A 20142-nucleotide genomic window follows, 5' to 3' on the forward strand; every position below is an offset into this window, starting at 1 on the left:
AGGTTAAGAAAACAATCAGGCTGAATTAAAACCAAAGAAGAAGCAGAGGGGGAGGCCTCAGGTCTGAGCATGCGCAGTGGCCATTGGTTCAGCTGTACGGGCAAGAATTGGCGCTAACTGCGAAAACTGAGGAAAAGGGAAAGTAGTCGAGTGGATTTTTACCATTTTGTGAAGCCTCATTTTGTATTTTAAAGAATTATTAGGTAAGTTGTCGGGCAAGCAATAGTTGTGTGTAAACGTGTGTTTCTGACTGCTGCCATTGTTAGCTAGCTAATGCGAGAAACCAACACTTCGGCTGGTCTCTGCTAACTGCTACCTTAGGGTAGCCGATTTCGGTCTGGTGTGTCAGGCCCTGACACACCAAGCAGTCGCAGTCGCCGTGGATTGTTTCTTTAAAATCCCTCCTACAATTAATAATGTTTTGCTGCCCTGCACTGCCAAACAAACTTTGTGTTGACACTTGTTTGTTTTTTTAAACACTTTGTAAAACATGTAGGCCTACTGTGTTTTAAATAATCATGACTTTAGAAACCGGATGTAACAGCAGGCCTCCCTGTCCTACTTGATAATGACCCCACAGTAACCTCAGCGTCTGCTATGTAAAGGCTCATTGTTGCAGAGCTGTGGAGAAATGTGCTTTGTTTACCAGTATCTCACTGACAGAGAGATGTTTAGATTAATGCTGATGTTAGTTCAGTGAATTACAGAAGCGGAACATCAGTGATTATGTGTTACTATGGCGTTAGCAACCAGAAAATGACACCAGTAAGGACAAACAGATGAGAATTCTGCATGGGGTCTGGGTGCCGTGTTGGCGGGACGTTGCGCGGCTCGCTATTGCGAGGAGCGGACAGTGTGAGCTGGGTTCATTTCCTGCTTGCGCGCCACTAGCGCCCCGCGCCCCCCCCCAGCGCTTCACAGTTTCGCCGCTGAGAGAGTGTGTGTGTGAGGAGCTCCACAGATTGACCAATGGGTCCATTTGGGCACGTCACTGTACCCAGGAAGAAAACAATGGAAAAAGAGAAATCTCCAACGAGGCGTTCTGGGGCAGCATAGACAGGTATTTTCTGTGTTAGAGTTTTACTCGCTACAGGGTGTACTTTGAGGGTTTGGGACTTTGCAGCCCGTGTACATGCATACAAAGCTACATAACACACAAGGGGACAGGTAATAACCGGAAAAGCATGACATGGGACCTTTAAGTCAAAATTCAAACGTGTTCGTAGCAAGCCCCCCAGGAAGTGCGCATGCTCTAGTCAGGCATGACGGGTAATCTGTGACGTTTCGCTCTCTCAAAAGTTGGGCCATTTTGCCTTCATGCGCCAATGAGCAGCTCTCATAAGAAAGAACGAGACCCCGCCTCCCACGCTGTATCCAGTTCTTATTATACATCCATGGTTCGTAGATGCATCTGGGACACTGGGGCTGCTTCCTATAACAGAGGCATGTGTTTGGAAAGATCATTTTACGGCATGTCATCCACTCTATTTTTTTTGTAGATGGAGATGGTGACAGCAGTATTTTCTTTACTTCACATGAGTAAGTATAGTAGCACCGTGCACAGCACAGTGATGCATTGAACTAACTCTGTCTGCAGACCATTTTTACTGAGTTTACTGGGTTGCGTATTCTGCACAAGGTGTTGCATACACAAAATAATACAAGCCAATGAGGACAGCAAAGGAAAAAATTCAATGTGACAAAGACTTAAATACATAATTTCAGTTATGTTCTTTACTGGACATTTTTAACGGGTCAAAAATATATTTTGGGTTTACTAATATATCAGGTGCATCTAAAGTGAAAGCTTAATGTGCAAGGCACTGTAAGAAGGACAGATGATAACACAGTGAGTATTGACCTGTCTGTTAACGTATCCATGCAATGTTCTTTTTGTTTGATTTTATACAGGATTCTGACAGTGATAAGGTCAAGGCACAAGTGTCTGCCGGGGTGCTGACTGATCAGAAGAGCCTCTCCTAATCCTTTCCCTCTGTACCCTGTTTCACTGCCATCATTTCTGAGGGAGGTATTGTAACGGACAATCTGCAGGACCTTCCTATTTCACCTTTCCTCTGGTTTGGGCAGTCATATTGGTTTTCACTTGCAGTGCCCTAAAGCCATTAAAACACTTTCAACGTCATTCAGAGTGATGTGTGGATTGAGAAAGAACAAACATTGCTTTTGGATTATGAGCAACATCAGTGTATTTTATTGAAGGAATAAAAATAAAAGGCATATAATTTAAGATTTGAACATGTGTCACTACTTTGATTTATCATGTGTAACTGTAAATGGGATTTCTGTAGGAGATTGGAACCAGTTTTTAATAAGTATAATGGATGCTTAAAGCACTTAACATTTCATTTTCAAGCCAAAACAACAACAAATGGTAAGTTGCAGATCATTCCACATTAGTTAGCCCAACTTCAATATTTTTTTCACTACACATAGTTTATTTCACCTTAACTTAAAGGGGACCTATCACGGTGGCGCTACGGCTATTGGGCCAACTCCACCAATCAGGAGGAGACAACCACGGCATTGCCGTTCGAAAGCGCTGGAGACGCTGTAGTACATATGCCAGGCCTCTAGATGGTGCTGTTGCTCACAGAATCAACCCTTGCAAAAACAGAGCTAACATTTTTCAAATTGAGCGAAATGAGGCATGGCTAAAATGCATGATCTGTTTGGTATTTTGAAAAAAAAAAAGTATAAATATGCCTTATATAGGTATGGTCCGACACTATATTATTCAAATATAGCATGATAGGTCCACTTTAAGTCAATTTAAAACATAACCAAGTATTCTTGTATACAGTTTTTTTATGTTACCTACACTCAAGGTTAAGTGTTCTACACTAAAACATTTTTTTTTAATTCAACATTCAACCCTGTTGAGGTCGGTGGATCTGTATTAATTTTCCTCTGACTATTAATCAGACCTACTAATTGACCTATCAAAAGCTTTTGAGTCTATGCAAGTTTACCGCCAGGCTCGGATCCACCTGGATCGGCAAGGTCTTACTGTACCTCTACTAACTCCTAGAACCAGGTTCAATTAACTGCTGTTTTAAAGCAGAAGACTTACTAAATCCGTTTAAGCGATCCCGTAGGATTTGGGTATCTATAGTGCGGCGTGGACTTACCTAAGTGTGTGTGTTTGTGGCAATCGTGCAATCTTACCTGAAAGCAGCAGAGGAGAGCTCATAATTATTTTAGGTTACCCCAATCCAAATGGGGTTTTTTTTTTTTTGAAGAAATGCTCCACACTTTTACAGGTTTTTTTTCCATCTCTCGTTACATTGTGACAATCAAAAAAGTATTACCCCCCCTGCATACATATCTTAGATACCATCACTAATTCACCAGTTTACATATTTTCCTTTTTGTTAAAACTCCCTGCATTTCTTCAGAGGAATTTCCTCATGATGACAGTGGATCAATAAGATCTAGGGACAGATTCCCAGCTAGGAATGAAACCTAGGGAGTCATTCCCTGTAAAGAATATCACTTATGGTGAAATCCCCTATAAAGACCCCTGTGTTAAAACTCCCTGCATTTGTAGCCTTTATTTAACCAGGTTAAAAAATCCCATTGAGGTCAACGATCTCTTTTTCAAGGGAGACCTTGAAAAAGCTGCATTTCTTCAGAGGAATTTCCTCATGAGGAAAGTGGGCAAATAAGATCTACTGTAGGGAGAGATTCCCAGTTAAGACCCCTAAGACCTTTTTTCCTCTCTCAGCTACTGGTTTTTATAACCTACCAACAGAAGCCAAAGCGAGTACACACCAACATACCCATATATGTGGGGAGGTGTCATTGCTGGGTGTGAGACTGGACTGGTCCAGACCTGCCTTAAAAACTAAACTAAAGCTTAAAGTAATTTCCCATTGAGTCAGGGGCCTCTGTTTGCAGGCTGCTGTTAGAGTAAGGGTGTCTTCCCTCTGCTATAACAGACCTTCACCCAGACACTCTTTCATGTCAGTTTACCAAACAGTGTACATTTAGTATATAAGTATAGAGCTTTATGAAATATAATGCAATTTACATTGTGGATTATACTAAATTATATTTGATTATATTAACTTTTGTTTTGTTATATAACCCAATATGGAAACCTCCACAACCCCTAGTCACTTCGATTAAGTCAAACAAAAATCTCTACTTAGTTTGACTTTGTTGTTTTGAGGTAATCGGTTTGCCTGCTAATTTTAGATAAGGTAAACTAATAAGAATTGATTGTGTGCTTAAAAGAAGACTGTCTCCATCTTCACTGTAAAATCAAATCTCAGTGTTTAATAATGTTTGTCAAATTGCATGCATGCTTTCAAAGCAGTTGTAGTGTGCAAGTGAAAAATCTTCGGTTTACCTAAACGTGTTGCCCAGATGAATGAAACACCCCTCCAAAGTCGCAGATGCATCATTCTGCAAAGCAGCATAGGAGATGCAAAATAAGGTAAAACATACTTTTTGGTGAGGGTGACTTAAAGAAAAAAAAAGAACCAGAATTGATATGAAAAACATAATTTAGCAAAATACCTGTATGAGTATAGAGGCAAAGATTCAGTGTGGCGTGCGACCACCAGATGGTGCCCCACACCAACAAATGAAAAAGAGACCCTGATCACCTCTCTTTTCTTTTTTACACTAAAAGCACATGTAAGCTATATTGTATATCAAAAGATGTAATAATCGTGTTGAGTATTACTATTACTTTAATGTATTTGATTAATATTGTCATTACCATTATTGTGGCATTTGTAGTCTTTTACTATTCGGCTAAAATAGTGAATGCAGAAGGATATATGACATATCCTTAAAATCTCATAACATATAAATATGTATAAGAAATGGTTCCGAAATGTAATGCATGCTTCTGTGGAAGGATGTGGTTGTCTGGGGGATAACAATTATTATGAATTATTGATAGATTCCTACGTTGAGAAGCTTGTTGGGGGGGGGGGGGGGGGGGGAGGTATTCACTCCTACTCATTTGGTTTCCATAGCACCGCCCTAGTGAGAGCTGCAGCTTTCATATATTGGGTTAACTGTACTTGTTTTGAATACGTTTTATTAATAAAATCCGAATGATAAAATAAAATCGAAATAACTAAAGGCCTTTCATATACCTCAAATCAACTAAGATGTAACATAAAGCAAAAATAAAAATGAACTATAAAACATGTCTTCTCTCTTTCCTATATTGTTTTATTAAATGACTAATACAGTAAGTTATATGTATGCATTAGCATGTAATATTGTCTCTTTGGCCTGCATGTGTGCTGAGCAGCTGGCCAGATGTTGCACGCGGAGCTGCTGTCGCTGAGCACGACGTCAGATGAACCTGCGCGCACCACAGGAGCCACGATACTGCCTCACTCCCTCTTTGATTTATTGAAGCTACTCCAAACACCCACTTCTGCTTTCTTTGAGCCTTTTTAATTTGTCTACGCATTCTCTCTCTCCTTTTTTTTTTAAATTCCGGACAAATCCATAACCGATCTACGACGCCGACTATTAATTTCTCTCATTTTTTCCTCGTGATGGCACTTGGCGCGGCTACTGTACGCCAGGCAGGAGAGGAGCTGGTGGTGGAGGAAGGCGCACGGCTTGTTTAATTCCTCCTGTTTTTTCGCATTTACGGTTTCATTGTTAAAAAAATAAACTCGTCTTTTTGGATCGTCGCCTCCCTGGACTCACGCTCATCACAACTTCGTTTGTTGTTTTCCTCGTAGCCGCTGCAGCCGGCCATCCTGCGCCGTAACATGAAGATTAAGCAGTAAAATAATATTTAAAAGAAAAAGGCCTAGACAAAGAAACTGGATATGGAGTCAGTAAAGATGAGAGCCACGGCGGGGGTGAAGGAATTTGCAGGGAAGACCCTGGGTCATATGCACAGGTAAGGGCGGGCATTTTTTCATCTCAGTGTGCGCCTTTCATTTTCCTTGCGTTTAAGAGAGATTGTTTGCATGCTTGATTTCAGCCTAACACGAGTCAAGGTGGTGTGTAGATCTGCAGGTCACCCACAACTGTTTTACAACTTATAGGGATGTCTAGTCACGCCTCTACAAGTGAGAACAAAATTATGCAACCAAATATGTGTGTGCGCGCGTACTTCAGTGCACGTTCGTGTGCATGTGAATGGTGATGGCAGGGGGTTTGGGTGAACATAGATGGCACAGCGTAGATGAAAACGTGCACGCAGTCAGTGTGTCCTGGTGAAGGGCCTTTATCTATTAGCAGGTTAAACAGGACAAACGACACGTCCAGTCGTGTATTTCATGTAGCCTGATGGTAGACCCTGTAGCCGGATCTCATATCAATATTAAAAACCCATCACATATTTATATCGACAGGATTTATCTGGTGTTTCAAGCTGTTGCATCTGCACTATATTTAGATGATTCCCCTGTGTCCTTCAAGCATTTCAGGGGCCTGCCATGTGCTATATTATATTCCTTACAGTCTGGAGCAGGCCATCATTTATTAATGATTTTCTCTCTTGTTTGGATTCAATGATCCCTCAGATAAACGCATTTCTTCTACACGTATTTTCATTTGACCTTTTTTTCACTGCAATTCATAGATCAATTGCATTTTGCAAGCATTTTAACGAGAATGTTTTACCCTGTATATTGGCACTTTTTCTTTTTATCCGTTTGCAAAAACCTGATTTGTTGTATCATTTTGCATCTAGTCAATTTTGCCTACTGTGAGGCCAAAAAAGGCGACTGTCGTAGATTGAAATGCAGTATGCAGGCTGGCTGCTGCTCGGTCCCGTGAATGCTAATGAGTGAAAGTGAGAGGCTGCTGCAATGCGTTACAGTCAGGGACATGTGCGCCTGGTTTCAGCTACAGGCGAAGTTTGTTCGTTTTTTCCTTTATTTAAATAGAAGAACGTATTTTCCTTGAAGTCGTTGCTAAGGTGTTTTTGAGTCATCTTCCCTGAACCTTACAGATAATGCTCCTTATGAAATACAGAAGGCCTCTCCACCACCAGGCTTATTTATTATGGTGAATGGAAAAACTGCCTCCTGCCTTTTCTTGACTGACAAAAAATAAATCTCAGATGGACACACACAACACCCAATCACGTCCATAATGAAATATTAATACAAAATGGAAATAAAAAAGGGCCCTCTTTGAAAAAAACAAAACAGTTTTACATGTTTGGGTTGCATCATGTCATATGATGAAAAAATATCAGGGGAACTTCTAGACTCTGTCCTCACCTGGCTGTTGCAGGTTGATGGAGAGGAAACAGAAAACTGGGGAGGTGATCGAGCTGACGGAGGACGGCCGGCCCCGGGAGGCCGCAGAGAAGAAACCCCCGCTGTGTGACTGCAACTGCTGCGGTCTGCCCCGCCGATACATCATCGCCATCATGAGCGGCCTGGGCTTCTGCATCTCTTTCGGTATCCGGTGTAACCTGGGCGTGGCTATAGTGGGCATGGTCAACAACAGCACCATCCACGAGAACGGCAAGATCATCATCACAGAGGTGTGGCACCAGCAGCCTGACGTTAAAGAAAACCAAAATGATTTCCTCCACACATGAGATAAACAATATGTAAGGCCAGTTGTTTTATTATCAATAAAACAATGCACTTAAATGGTCCCCTAATATTCATGGCTGATCTTTCAACATATAAGTGGATATGTGTGCGTAAGAAAACATTAAATAGGCCTACGCCTAAGATTTGATAACATGTTGGTCATGTTTTAAAATCTCGTCAGTGCGTTGGAGCTGATAATATTTTATGTTTCAGTCTTTGATTAGGCCTAATATGATTACATTTGAAAAGAAAGAAATGCATTTATGTATCCTGTGTGAAACCCCCTAATAATCAATGTAAATAATTGACGTTATTTATATTACAGATGTTTATTGCAGCGTCTTTTTTGCATACATAGGAAACAAGTTAAGACTTATAGCTTACATCTTTAAAAAGAAAAACATGTCCAAATAGGTTAATTCACCACAGCCTATGCTATATTACAGTAAATATGTATTCAGGTTTATTGGATGCATTGAAATGTTTTCTTTGTGTTTAGGCCAAATTATGAACCAATAAAGATATTATTATATTACTATTCATCCAACAACACCCAGATATTTAGTTTCCCCCACCTTCGTAGCCGTAGGCAAGTTCTTAATTGACAGTGCAGTCAGAACACATGAACGTGCACAGATCAATGTCATCTGATCGAAATAAACCATTGCAGGCCTTTTAATAAACAGGCCTGGCTAAAGATCAATACATAGAATACAGGTTTTTCGTTTGATCTTAAATGATAGCAAACAACAGTAGGCCTACAACAGAGGTCATTTAACAATATTCAACGTCAACGTTGCATAGTTTTCACTGGTTTTGTATTTCTGTTATCTCAGAAAGCCAAGTTCAACTGGGATCCGGAGACGGTGGGTCTGATTCACGGATCCTTTTTCTGGGGCTACATCGTTACACAAATCCCGGGAGGATGGATATCCTCCAGGCTGGCAGCAAACAGGTAGGCGGCACTCCCCATGAATTACCATAAATACAACACCGAGACAATCATTTGTCAGATTATAAAAAAAAATCACTACCATTTTTAGCCAATTAAGCCAAATGACTGAGATGCCTCTTCCTTTCTGACACTCATTCTTTATTTATTTAAAAAATCATATGAACACATTTTACACTTTGGAACGGAATGATTGCAGAACATAAGATAACAGCCAAGGACAGACAGAAAAAATGGCAGCAGTCTTGCCTGAATTATGAATTGGATGAAGAATTTACAGGCTGGGTTTGATACAGGCAGCAGACAGTCAGCTGATCTGAAGTGATGCAGAGCTGCAGGGGGGTGGGGGCTGTCAGGCTCTCTGCCACCTGTTAATGAGCTCCCTGGGGGGGGACCAGACCCGGTCCTGTCGCCAAAGGCTTTAATTCGCATCTGCCAATGAGTCATCGTTTTTCTTTTACCAAGCTATGACGGTTCACGTTGGTAGGCTACATACCATTTTCTCATTTAATTATTATTGGTAACAAAACTATAAACGCAAAAAATGGTTCCGGTTATTTTTCTTGGGCAGACTAATCGTTTATAATAAAAGGCACATATTATTTAAAAATGCATTATTATTTAAAAAGGGCAGCCAAACTAGCAGTTATTATTAGCTGAACCCCCTTCCCTTATAGGCATTATATCACCCATATGTTTAATTCTCTGCACCCCGGTTGGCTGTTCCTCATCTTGTTGATTGACACGAGGATGTAGTTGAATCAATTGGTCTCGTGCCCAACAGTACTCTCAACCGGATTAGGGTTTGCCCCCCGCGTGCAGATGAAAGGGGCGGGAGAACGTGACAGAAATGGGAAATAGCTCCCTTCGCGCGACCTCACTTGCTCAGCTGCTCCCTCGCGACACCAAAGGAAGAACAACAATGATCTCGTCCTTCTTAAAAAAAAACATAGTTTTATTTGCCTTAAAGTTTTTTTAAATTAGCAACCACACACAGCCTTGATTTGTCAGATAATAATTAGCAAAGTGATAACATGCAAATGATGTAAAAAAATAAATTAGAAAAACGGTTGCTAGGTGACACATGCGTCTCCTATCATGGGCCTGGAACTCCCTAAAAACATTTTCCCGGATGGGCGTGGTTTTTCAGGACGTAACATTGCTTAAGCTGACCATATCTGAAAAATAGAAAGCAGGTTGTCTAAGAGGCAAAGCATTGGCTTGTTTTATTTATAAAGCTTGAAAGAATAGACAAATAAGCCTGATAGGCAATTATACACAAATAATGTGCATGTGTTTATTTGATGCATGGCAATTAGTAGCTGTGAAGGCATACAGAAAATAGGCCTAATATTCCTTTTTCTTCTGTAATTTGTATATTTAGTCTCACAGTATATGGACATGCCTTCTGAGCGCCTTTTGGGCTGGTCATCTATTAATGCAAGATTGATATCAGAATATAGACCCCCATCTGAGTAGATTTTTGTTTTTGGACATCTACATTTCAGTATATTTCAGCAAAATGTAATTGTAGGCCTAATAAACACACAAAGGCCTTGAAATCTCTGCTTCAGGCTAACTAGGGTTTAAACATTTCTGTGGGTTAAATACTGCCGGCTATGTAGCCTACACTACAGTGTCAAACATGTAAGGATAACCCATGTATGTTAACCCGGAATTAAGGTATCTTTAGGTTTAAAAAATAAAAGTATTTTCCTGATCCAAATGGTTTCCACTTACCGAATTACACAATCAAATGTCTGCTTTTGTTTGACCTTGATTGAAGTACAGTCTGATGCGTACTGTATAAGGGCTCTTTTGGTGATCTGACATATATTCTAATTCAGTTGCTACAGTTTTTAAGATGCCATTTATGCGTGCTGGCATGGCCCTCCTGATCTCTAGCAAGCAAGGCCATTCTTGGCTTTGGTACAAGGCAGACGATATAGTTATCTTTTATATTTACCTTTAAAAATAAAAAAAGGTATTTTTGATCTAATGTGATATTTCAATGCTCTGCTCTTTGTCAACATGGCACATTGCTGGAATAAGCTGCTTCATATAAAATGCTATACTTAAAATATATGTGATCATTTTCAGGGTATTTGGTGCAGCCATTGTGCTTACCTCGATTCTCAACATGTTAATTCCCTCGGCTGCTCGAGTCCACTATGGGTGTGTCATCTTTGTGAGGATATTACAAGGGCTGGTGGAGGTAAGAGCAACATCTAAAGGTTTATTACAACATTTTAAACAACATCTTTCTTCTATTTATTAGAATATGTTGATTTATTGTATCCACGTAAAGAAAACAGCACTTTTCTCGTTATCAATAAATCATGAAAGCTACATAATGTGATGTTATCCATAGGTGAGATGTTGCACTAATACACTATACAAAGGGGCTTCCTGCAGATCTTACACCATGAGAAATCAAGTGAAAGGCTGTAGCATGCAGAGGATATTCATCCAGAGGAAATGTGAGATCAACTGTATTGATCCAGTCCACAACAGCTGAGTGTTTGTGGGATAGTCTAGCCTTCTATTTTGCTGTCACACTTATCCTGGAAACACAACAGCAAAGTGCTGGTTTACAGATAAATGCAAAGGACAATTCTAAAAGGCAAAATGACACTAATCCTCTAGCTTTGTAGTGAAAAATGAGACCCAAACATCTGCCTGGTGTGTAGGTAATGTTCGTAAAATGTGTCTGATGTTGTGCAAAATGCAGAAAGCTGACACTACAGTTATTATGCAAATATGACAGACATAATAAAATGTATAGATGGAGTTTTTGATGGGCATCATTTATTAAATCAGGGAATCATCAAGGACACAGGGAATGTCTGGCTGAGGGATTTTCATTTTTATTCCAGTGGTTGTGGACCCATTATGTAAAACTCTTGATAGTAAATAATTCCTTCATCAGCACATCCTGTTTGAAGGCTAAGTGACAGATTTGTAAAGAATAAAATAATCTAATATCGCATGCACTGCTCTCCTAATATTATTTTTTACGTCAGCACAGTTTGTTCAAATTAGTGGCTAATGAACATTTAATAGCTGCAGGCCTGCCTTGCTCCATGAACAGCTAATCAGGTCCTCTTTGCTCATGGCACCGTAGCAATTTGTTCATGTTAATTACAAAGGTGAAATGTTAATTTTTGTCAGTTAGTATATCAGACACCTGTTTGTTCATGTTCATATCTTAAAGGGTATTCCCTCATAGATTGTCCCTATACCTTAAACTCAAATGCAGAGAAACTTCTTGAATGTTCACCACTAAAATGCCATTATAATGTTTGGAAATTATCTGTAAAGTGATTCCTATTCATGAAGGGAATTAAAAATCATTTTCTTACGAAAACACTACTGTCTACAATTTATTAATTGTACACACCTGAATCATTATTTTAACCAAAAGCCAAAATGCCAAAATGGAGAGTTGACCAATGTCATTAAATACTGTACATGCATTGGAAAACAGACTTTGTGTATCCAGGGTGCCTAAAATAATAAGGAAAAGAACACATAGTTTAGTCTGCTTCTATTTTTATTTTATGTTTCTTAACCATTGATAAACACAGACTGTTGCTGTGTGGTGTGTTTAGGGAGTGACCTACCCAGCATGTCATGGCATCTGGAGTAAGTGGGCTCCTCCGCTGGAAAGGAGTCGTCTGGCCACCCTCTCATTCTGTGGTAAATAGTTATTTATCGACATATCCTATTGGCAATGATCAAATTGTGTAAAAATAAAAGTGTGACTGACTCCCTTGTCTCTCTCTCTGCCAGGCTCATACGCCGGTGCTGTGATAGCGATGCCTCTTGCTGGAGTCCTGGTTCAGTACTCAGGCTGGTCCTCTGTGTTCTACATATATGGTAAGATTGATTGATGATAGGTGTGATACGTGTTTGTGTGTATCGTTGCACAAGTGAATATGGTGAAAAAAGGTATTTATGGCCTATGTGGAACAATTTGTGGCTGAAGTGTTTTAGGCTTGAGAGTTTGACACTCAAACAGTCCAGTGAAAGTGAAATGGATTTATCCAGGCAGACAATGTATTGATTTTCTCCCCCACAATGTTTTGGTGTGTCAATAAATAACCCCCCATGTTTCTCTCTGGACTGGATGCAGTTAGTTTACGTGTCTCTCAGGCATGTTGGAAAGATCAGACTGCCTAACATTTTCTGGGTGTGTCGCTGAGGTCAAAATCAGCTGCAGTACTTTGTAATTATTTAAAGTTCTGACATGTTATCTGTTTGCGACATGCAGGATGCTTCGGCATGTTCTGGTATATTTTCTGGGTCCTTGTGTCTTATGAGAGCCCTGCTGTTCATCCAACTATCACGGATGAGGAACGCTGCTACATTGAGGAGAGCATTGGAGAGGGCATGAAGCTAGCGGGTCCCGCTGAGGTAACAACCTAAATTTAAGGAATACCAAGAATTGAATCCACCTAACAATATTTATTTTCAACTATATGTGTTGTAAAGAGCACAAGAAGTACCAACAAAATACCATCTAGAGTTTGAATACATCACCTTTAGTTTGTTGTCAGATACCATTAATCATGTATATTTATTTGTCAAATGTAATCTTTGTTATAATCTTTTCCAGAAATACAAGACCCCCTGGAAGAAGTTCTTCACCTCCATGCCCGTCTATGCAATCATCGTGGCTAACTTCTGCAGGAGCTGGACCTTTTACCTGCTGCTGATCAGCCAGCCTGCATACTTTGAGGAAGTGTTTGGCTTTGAGATAAGCAAGGTGAGCTTACAGTACAAGTCAGTGGACAAATGCTAAACACGGAGCAGGGACTGTGAGTGAGTGATACAGGATAGTTTCAAATCCATGTGACAAAACAATGACACGACAACACCAGTGCCAGACGATTCAGAGCTGAGCATGTGACACTTTGCTGTTGGAATAATTTATCATCAAAATCAATGTCAGTATAACTGGTGGCCTGTGATCCTCTCTTATGTACAGATACATTACATAACAAGGCAACACCGCTTCACAAGAGATAGGCATACAATTGAGTGACTGCTATCACAAAGTATTTTACACCAAGGTTTTTTATGTAAAATGCATGGTTTGCCTTTAATAGGAAAATAAATATATACAGCCAAATAATATTGATTCTTATTTAATAAACCCAATGTTACTGTTACAAAGGGTGTAAATAGACTTTGTGCAATGGGTGGAATAGCACATTTTTTGTTTAATATGTGGTTTCATATCTTTATAGACTAAAAGAGCAATAAACACTGTTTTGGGGAATAATAAAAGTGTTTTGAGTTTTCACTCTCAAAGATTATGCCAGTCTCAACCTATTTACCAAATATTGAACTTCGCTTCCCCCTTTTTGAGTGCCCTCAATAATTCAGTCACTTTAACAAGAAAATGTTGTGTCCATGGCAACATTCCCACAATGCAATTTGCCGCATTGTATAGATGTAAAAAACCAGACAGGTCCTTTTCAGTGATGACACTAAATGATGAAACCTTTCCATTGTTTTTCTGCCGCCGTGCTGCAGCTGAACTGGTTTATTTCCTGCTTGTGGTTGTAGGTCGGCGCTGTGTCTGCCCTGCCCCATTTAGTGATGACCATCATTGTGCCTCTCGGCGGCATGCTGGCCGACCACCTACGTGCCAAGAACATCATGTCGACTACCAATGTCAGGAAAATAATGAACTGTGGAGGTGAGAAGTCTGAACCGAGGATGAAATATCATTTGTCCACACCTCTCTCTGCACAGTACAGGGTGTTACTTTCATAGTGTTGGATCCATACTGCTCTTTCTTTTGGATGCTTTTCACTGCCAGAGAGATTGTTGTTTTTATTTTTGTATCTGCTCAATACTTAGTCGACTCACTGATTGTGACTGTGCATTGATTTCATATCTGTCACCTACGTAATTGAGTGCAGGCCATGCATCGTGCGTAATTCAATTGGCACTGTGATGACCAACAGCCTGTGGGCTTTGTGTGTGTGTGTGTGTGTGTGTGTGTGTGTGTGTGTGTGTGTGTGTGTGTGTGTGTGTGTGTGTGTGTGTGTGTGTGTGTGTGTGTGCCCTGCTGTCTGTCTCTGTTAGGATTTGGCATGGAGGCCACATTTCTGCTGGTGGTAGGATATTCCCACAGCAAAGGGGTGGCCATCTCCTTCCTGGTGCTGGCAGTGGGATTCAGTGGATTTGCTATATCGGGTTAGTACAAAAAAACACAATTTCTGGTCAATTTCATTCTTATGTAGTTACAATAAATGACTACTGAAGTTATATCATGTGATCACTGATGATGATTCATTTGACTGGATGTCATTTATTATTGCCTTTTCACAAAAGAAGGGTCTAAATAAGACAAATAAGCCACATTTGATATGTAGCCTCTCACTAAATGAACGGTTGGTGTTATTGTGCTGTTTCCTTTCATGCTTTGTAAAGAAAGTGAACAAGGACATTCAGAAGTGTTGATCAAATAATTGTTATTAGTTATTTGCCTTAATACATCCCTCGTTCCTGTATGTCTCCTTGTAGCCTCATATTTACCACACAAATAGTAATAATCATCTAACTTTTTGCAAGAAATAATAAGCATATTTCCCAAAATGAATGAATTACATTCAATTAAGCAGTTTATAGCAGTGTGTACCTCCAGTCTAAAGTATCAGTACATTTCTGCCAATATTCCTGATATAGTTTGCAAACTGAGAGCATGTCGAAGTTGAGCATGTCGTTAATTGATGGTAGGATTGAATGTTGTTTATTTATGTTATTTCTAGGATGGTTGACATGCAGCTATGAGCGTGGGGATTATAAATGATTCAAACAAACATTCTTGAAATGTATGTGAATCTACATATAATTGTGTAAAGATCTCACATATTAGAATGTCATTTGTAAATATGATGTTGCAGAAGCAAGTACTATTGAGTGTTCTCTTCCAAATGTTATTTGCAACACTTAAATAACACTAGTACTGAGGCTTATCAATATGAGCTTATAGTAACAGACTTCCTTAAGACCTCATATTTCTGATATTGTTTGTAACACATTTTAACTGGTAAAATGAACCATTTGAGCTTTTTTTAGTCTTTCATTCAACAGATCTTTTCACGTTTCACGCTCAGGTCTGTGACTCTGTGGAAAATCAGTTTCTTGCCGGTTGTTCCTGAGCTTTTGCCTAGACTGTTTAATAATTCAGTGTTAGCTATCTCGGGGGACTTGCCAGCAGGCAGGGTGAGGCAGATCTCGAGGACACTTACTCATGCAGCCAGTCAGAGTGGGGGAGGAGGAGGATGTGTGGCAAGTTGCTGCCTATTTCTGCAACAAGATGGTCCCCATTTGTTCTACTTTTATCTATAACGTCGTCCTGCTTCTGTTGCTTTTATAACTTGATACATACTGTCACAGTGTTTGCCTCAATTGGCCATTTAAATGTGTTTGTCTGGCCTCGTCACAATTGAAGAAAGGGTCAAATGTACATCAATATTCTAATTTAATGTTTTTTTGCTCCATCAGGCTTTAATGTCAATCACCTGGACATCGCTCCACGCTACGCCAGTATCCTAATGGGCATCTCTAACGGTGTGGGCACCCTGTCTGGGATGGTGTGCCCTTTGATCGTTGGTACTATGACAAAGAACAAGGTAAGGGCTTCTTCATTCAGGCGCACAACATGGCAGTGATAAAGATCCTCTCATTTGATTTGTGCCATCAAGTCTTCAAATCCCAGATAAGTCGGTACCACCTTAATTCACCCTTATAAGCAGTATACTGTATACAGTGAACATTTAGTTAATGGTTTTCCAACAGTTTTGTTCTCTATATCTTAATACACCCCGTTAAGACAGTATTATAGATCCAACTCAAAGCTGACAGAAGGGCGGGACTCTGATAAATGTGTCAGCTACTTTAGCGCCATGGATAGCGCCTGGGTTTTATCAATAGGCCGTTAGGCAGCTGATAGTTCATAGCCATGGTCTATAGATTTCAACTTGCAGAGACTTCAGTCAGATCAAGTTCAATAGCATTTGTTGGGACTTTTTCAGCTATGAATGAATAAACATTAAGGGGGCTAGTGAGAAGGATGGTACACAGCATGTTGGGCGGTAATGAGGTCACCCAATGTGTTTTTAAACACCACAAAGTAATACGTGTCAATGTCTCTGGCACTGAGGGAAAATACTTATTCATTGCATTTATTTATCGGACAAGTTTTTCCTTGTTCGATGTGAGGGTCCAAGGACAGAGGGTGTCGTATTCATATTCTGTACAAACCGTAAAGTCCACTGAGACAAATGTAAAATGTGTGATATTGGGCTATATAAATAAACTTTGATTGATTGAATGATTTATTGTCGGTTTTAGTTATATTTTCCCGCAATACAATAAATACAAACAATGTCCAGACTTTTCTTGACAGGGGTCAAAACCTACATTTTGTTTCCTTTCTCTCTTCAGTCTCGAGAGGAGTGGCAGTCTGTGTTCCTGATCGCCTCCATGGTGCATTATGGGGGAGTTATCTTCTATGGGATCTTTGCGTCGGGAGAAAAGCAGCCGTGGGCCGACCCAGAACTCACCAGCGAGGAGAAGTGTGGCTTCATAGACGAGGACGAGCTGGCAGAAGAGACGGGCGACATCACTCAGAGTTACGGTGCCTTCGGAGGTCCGCCTAAGTCGTACGGTGCCACCACGCAGGTGAACGGAGGCTGGGCTTCAGGCTGGGAGAAGACGGAGGAGTACGTCCAGGAAGAAGCTCAGGCAGGAGGCTACGGATACAGGAAGGATGAGGGACACTCCTAGACCAAACATAGATCCACTGACACATGAGTAGACTTATTTTCCTGAGTGTGCATCAGTTTAGTCATCAAAAAATATCAACAAAGGAAAAAAAACTACAATCCATTGTTGTATTGTTTGCACAAATTCAAAACAAATCTAAATAGGTATAAATTTAATGTAAAAATAACTAAAATGTGTAAAAGATTCAAAAGATATTCGATTAATAGAGATGTAACAAATATCAAATTGGCAGTCTGTAAACGTATTATTATACATATTGATAAAAGGTATATCTATTTGGAGTGCAATTGTGTCTAAGTGTGAACAATCTTATCCCATCCGCCGAGGCTGTCCTCAGTGAAGCCTGTAGGGAAACATAGAAGCTGCTCATCAGAACCAAACCCTTATATCAAATTACAATACAACGTCCTACAAGCCAGCCATTACAGTGTATAGATGTGTCACTGCACAGCGTCGTAAACAGAAACTAGACACTCTGTTGATATAGATTGTACTGTATCTCTCCTGAATGCACTCAGAGTAGTGTGTCCTTTTTATGCACAATATGATGATTTTTGTTTTCTTATCACCGGCTTCTGTGTATGTAAATGTCCTTAACATGTAAGTGAACTAGTGTTGAGATTTGAGTGGCACATCATGATGACTGTTTGGTTACACTTGCATATAAGGTAAATGAAAAAGGTGTCTGTCCAATGTGTGCTACATGTGATCCATTTTGTACCTCCGCAGTTTAGTGTTTGATTTTAGCAACTTCAACCCGACACATCTCAGCAGTGTAGTGCAGGAGTAAAGCTATCCTCATAACTATACTCACCTTAACGTGAGAAAAGTCTAGTCGTACCAATGCTGAAAGGAATGTCCTAAATACAAAATATATGAGAGAGATAACTAGAAGACATAACATATTTATAAGAGTTTTTAGATTAAATTTAGACTAAGAGATGAATAGTCATAAACAGCCTTAGTGAAGGGTTTGTGCAATGCAATGATTTTGGGAAAGTAAAGAAAATCTAAAATCAGAATGAGAGTCTTACAATATGAGAGGAGCAAACCCTTATCATGTAAATGAGAATAAGAAACATATATTATTTATATAAATGTGAAAGATATGATAAAATGGATAAGAGAGATTTTAATGTTTAAGTATTTCTCTATCTAAAAGTTAAAAAATCAAAACTGTTTTTAACTCTACCAGAAATGTAATGTCCATATGAAATGTTTCATGGTCTTTAAAACTAAATGGAAACTAGTTTAACATATCAAATGACATACAAGTTGAGGTGAACAATCCTAAAAAAAGTATTTGAATGTTTACATAAATCTATACTTTGCTTAACGTTTACCAAAACAGGAGATTTCTTTTATAGCTAAATACAGCAGGAGTCACAAATGAGTGCAATTTGGACAAACTGCCATTCTTCAATTTCCATTACAGCATGGGTGTGAGATGAGACATGTTATGATGTATAATGTAATGATGTTTCTTCATGGTAGTGTGGTAATGAAAAGTGTTTGAGGCTCCTGAAAAGGAAGAACAAGCTGACACCGAATCTGTTTCTCAGTCTGCACTTACACTGACCAGGTCTGAAGGGGGCCAATTTATTTTTGATTTAACACTTGTCTGTGGGGACCATAAGTCAGCACTTCACAATATAGATGTGTGTGGATGTGTATTTATGCATGGAACAACGTGACATTTGTAGTTTGTCTTTTCTTTCTTTCAAACGTATTTGTCTTTGTCTCAGAAACTGTTACTGATGCTTCAATTTCTTTGCACAATCAACCAAAGGGGAATAGCAGAGCTGGGTTTTAGCTGGAATTCAAATTTCTTTTTTAACGCAGTACAGACCATCAGCGTCGAGGTTCCAGCGTGTGGACCATAAGTGTGCAGGTGGCACAACAACATTACTCAGTGTACAAAGCAATAAATCCATAGTAACAGTTCTGGTCAAAACATCATGAACAGTCATTATGTAATCGTTTTTTATGCATTTGTTTGAGTCGTGTTTTTTGTGATAACATGTAGAAAATAACACTTGTAAAGAAAAAAACGTAATGTAAAAAATATAGTAATAGAGTCCAACACAAACGTCTTTGACATCAAGGAATTTCAAAGAGTTTGTGACAGGGCTGCTCACCAGATGAGAATGATACAAAGAGCTCTGTCGAAGAGGCAGATGCTCTTCTCATGTTGGGATGGTTGGGGGCAGGTCGGGTAGGGGGGAATTGCGAGGGGAAAAGAGAGAGATAGAGAGAAGAGAGAGAGAGAGAGAGAGAGAGGAGAGAGAGAGGAGAGAGAGAAAGAGAGAGAGAGAGAGAGAGAGAGGAGAGAAGAGAGAGAGAGAGCGATGAGAGAGAGAGAGGAGAGAGAGCGAGAGGGAGCGAGAGAGAAGAAGCGATCTCTAGGATAGTCTCTCTCTCAGCTCCTATCTCTCTCTTATCTCTCTATAGCTCTCTCTCTCCTAGCTCTCTCTCTCTCTCTCTCTCTCTACTCTCTCTCCCCCCTCCTCACTTTTAAGTTTGATGAATGTTCTCCAATTAGTGGCTGGACCCCCCTACTTAACCACACGTACCTCCACCCTGAGTTCATTGTCAGAATATTCATCGACATTAAGGATGAAACCTAAACAGGTGATTCCACATTTTCAACAATGAAGATTGTGCAACCTGAAGTAGTTAAACGTTTCCTGTTTTGTGCCTCTGAAGTTACAGTGTGATTCTATGGCTTCTGTTGCTGTGTAAATGGAGAGGTTTGTTGGTGTCCAAATGAAATACTCTATATCCTTTTTTGATAAAAAAGCAAACAAATCTGTGTGTCCTGAG

General features: G+C 39.8%; 1 protein-coding gene and 1 long non-coding RNA gene across 2 annotated transcripts; both read left to right on the forward strand.

Moving 5' to 3' along the window:
• Nucleotides 1–61: 61 nt before the first annotated feature.
• LOC117471899 lies at nt 62–2248 on the forward strand. The gene is made up of 3 exons (XR_004554822.1): nt 62–203; nt 1500–1539; nt 1912–2248. It is a non-coding gene; the product is annotated as an uncharacterized LOC117471899 (long non-coding RNA).
• Nucleotides 2249–5409: 3161 nt separating this feature from the next.
• Nucleotides 5410–19506, forward strand: slc17a6b (solute carrier family 17 member 6b). Its single transcript, XM_034116082.1, has 12 exons — nt 5410–5902; nt 7249–7504; nt 8396–8514; nt 10612–10726; nt 12123–12210; nt 12304–12390; nt 12785–12927; nt 13130–13279; nt 14086–14218; nt 14611–14721; nt 16036–16163; nt 16978–19506. The coding sequence occupies exons 1-12, from the start codon at nt 5829–5831 to the stop codon at nt 17317–17319; spliced, it is 1746 nt and encodes a 581-aa protein (XP_033971973.1). The 5' UTR covers nt 5410–5828; the 3' UTR covers nt 17320–19506.
• Nucleotides 19507–20142: the final 636 nt, after the last annotated feature.

Source organism: Trematomus bernacchii, unplaced genomic scaffold (assembly GCF_902827165.1).
Source record: "Trematomus bernacchii unplaced genomic scaffold, fTreBer1.1, whole genome shotgun sequence".
Taxonomy (NCBI): domain Eukaryota; kingdom Metazoa; phylum Chordata; class Actinopteri; order Perciformes; family Nototheniidae; genus Trematomus; species Trematomus bernacchii.

Coding starts and splice junctions, on each gene's coding strand:
- slc17a6b (XM_034116082.1), top strand. CDS start 5,829: ATGGAGTCAGTAAAGATGAGAGCCACGGCGGGGGTGAAGGAATTTGCA. Junction 12,928..13,129: donor AGCTAGCGGGTCCCGCTGAG/GTAACAACCTAA, acceptor AATCTTTTCCAG/AAATACAAGACCCCCTGGAA. Junction 14,219..14,610: donor GAAAATAATGAACTGTGGAG/GTGAGAAGTCTG, acceptor TGTCTCTGTTAG/GATTTGGCATGGAGGCCACA.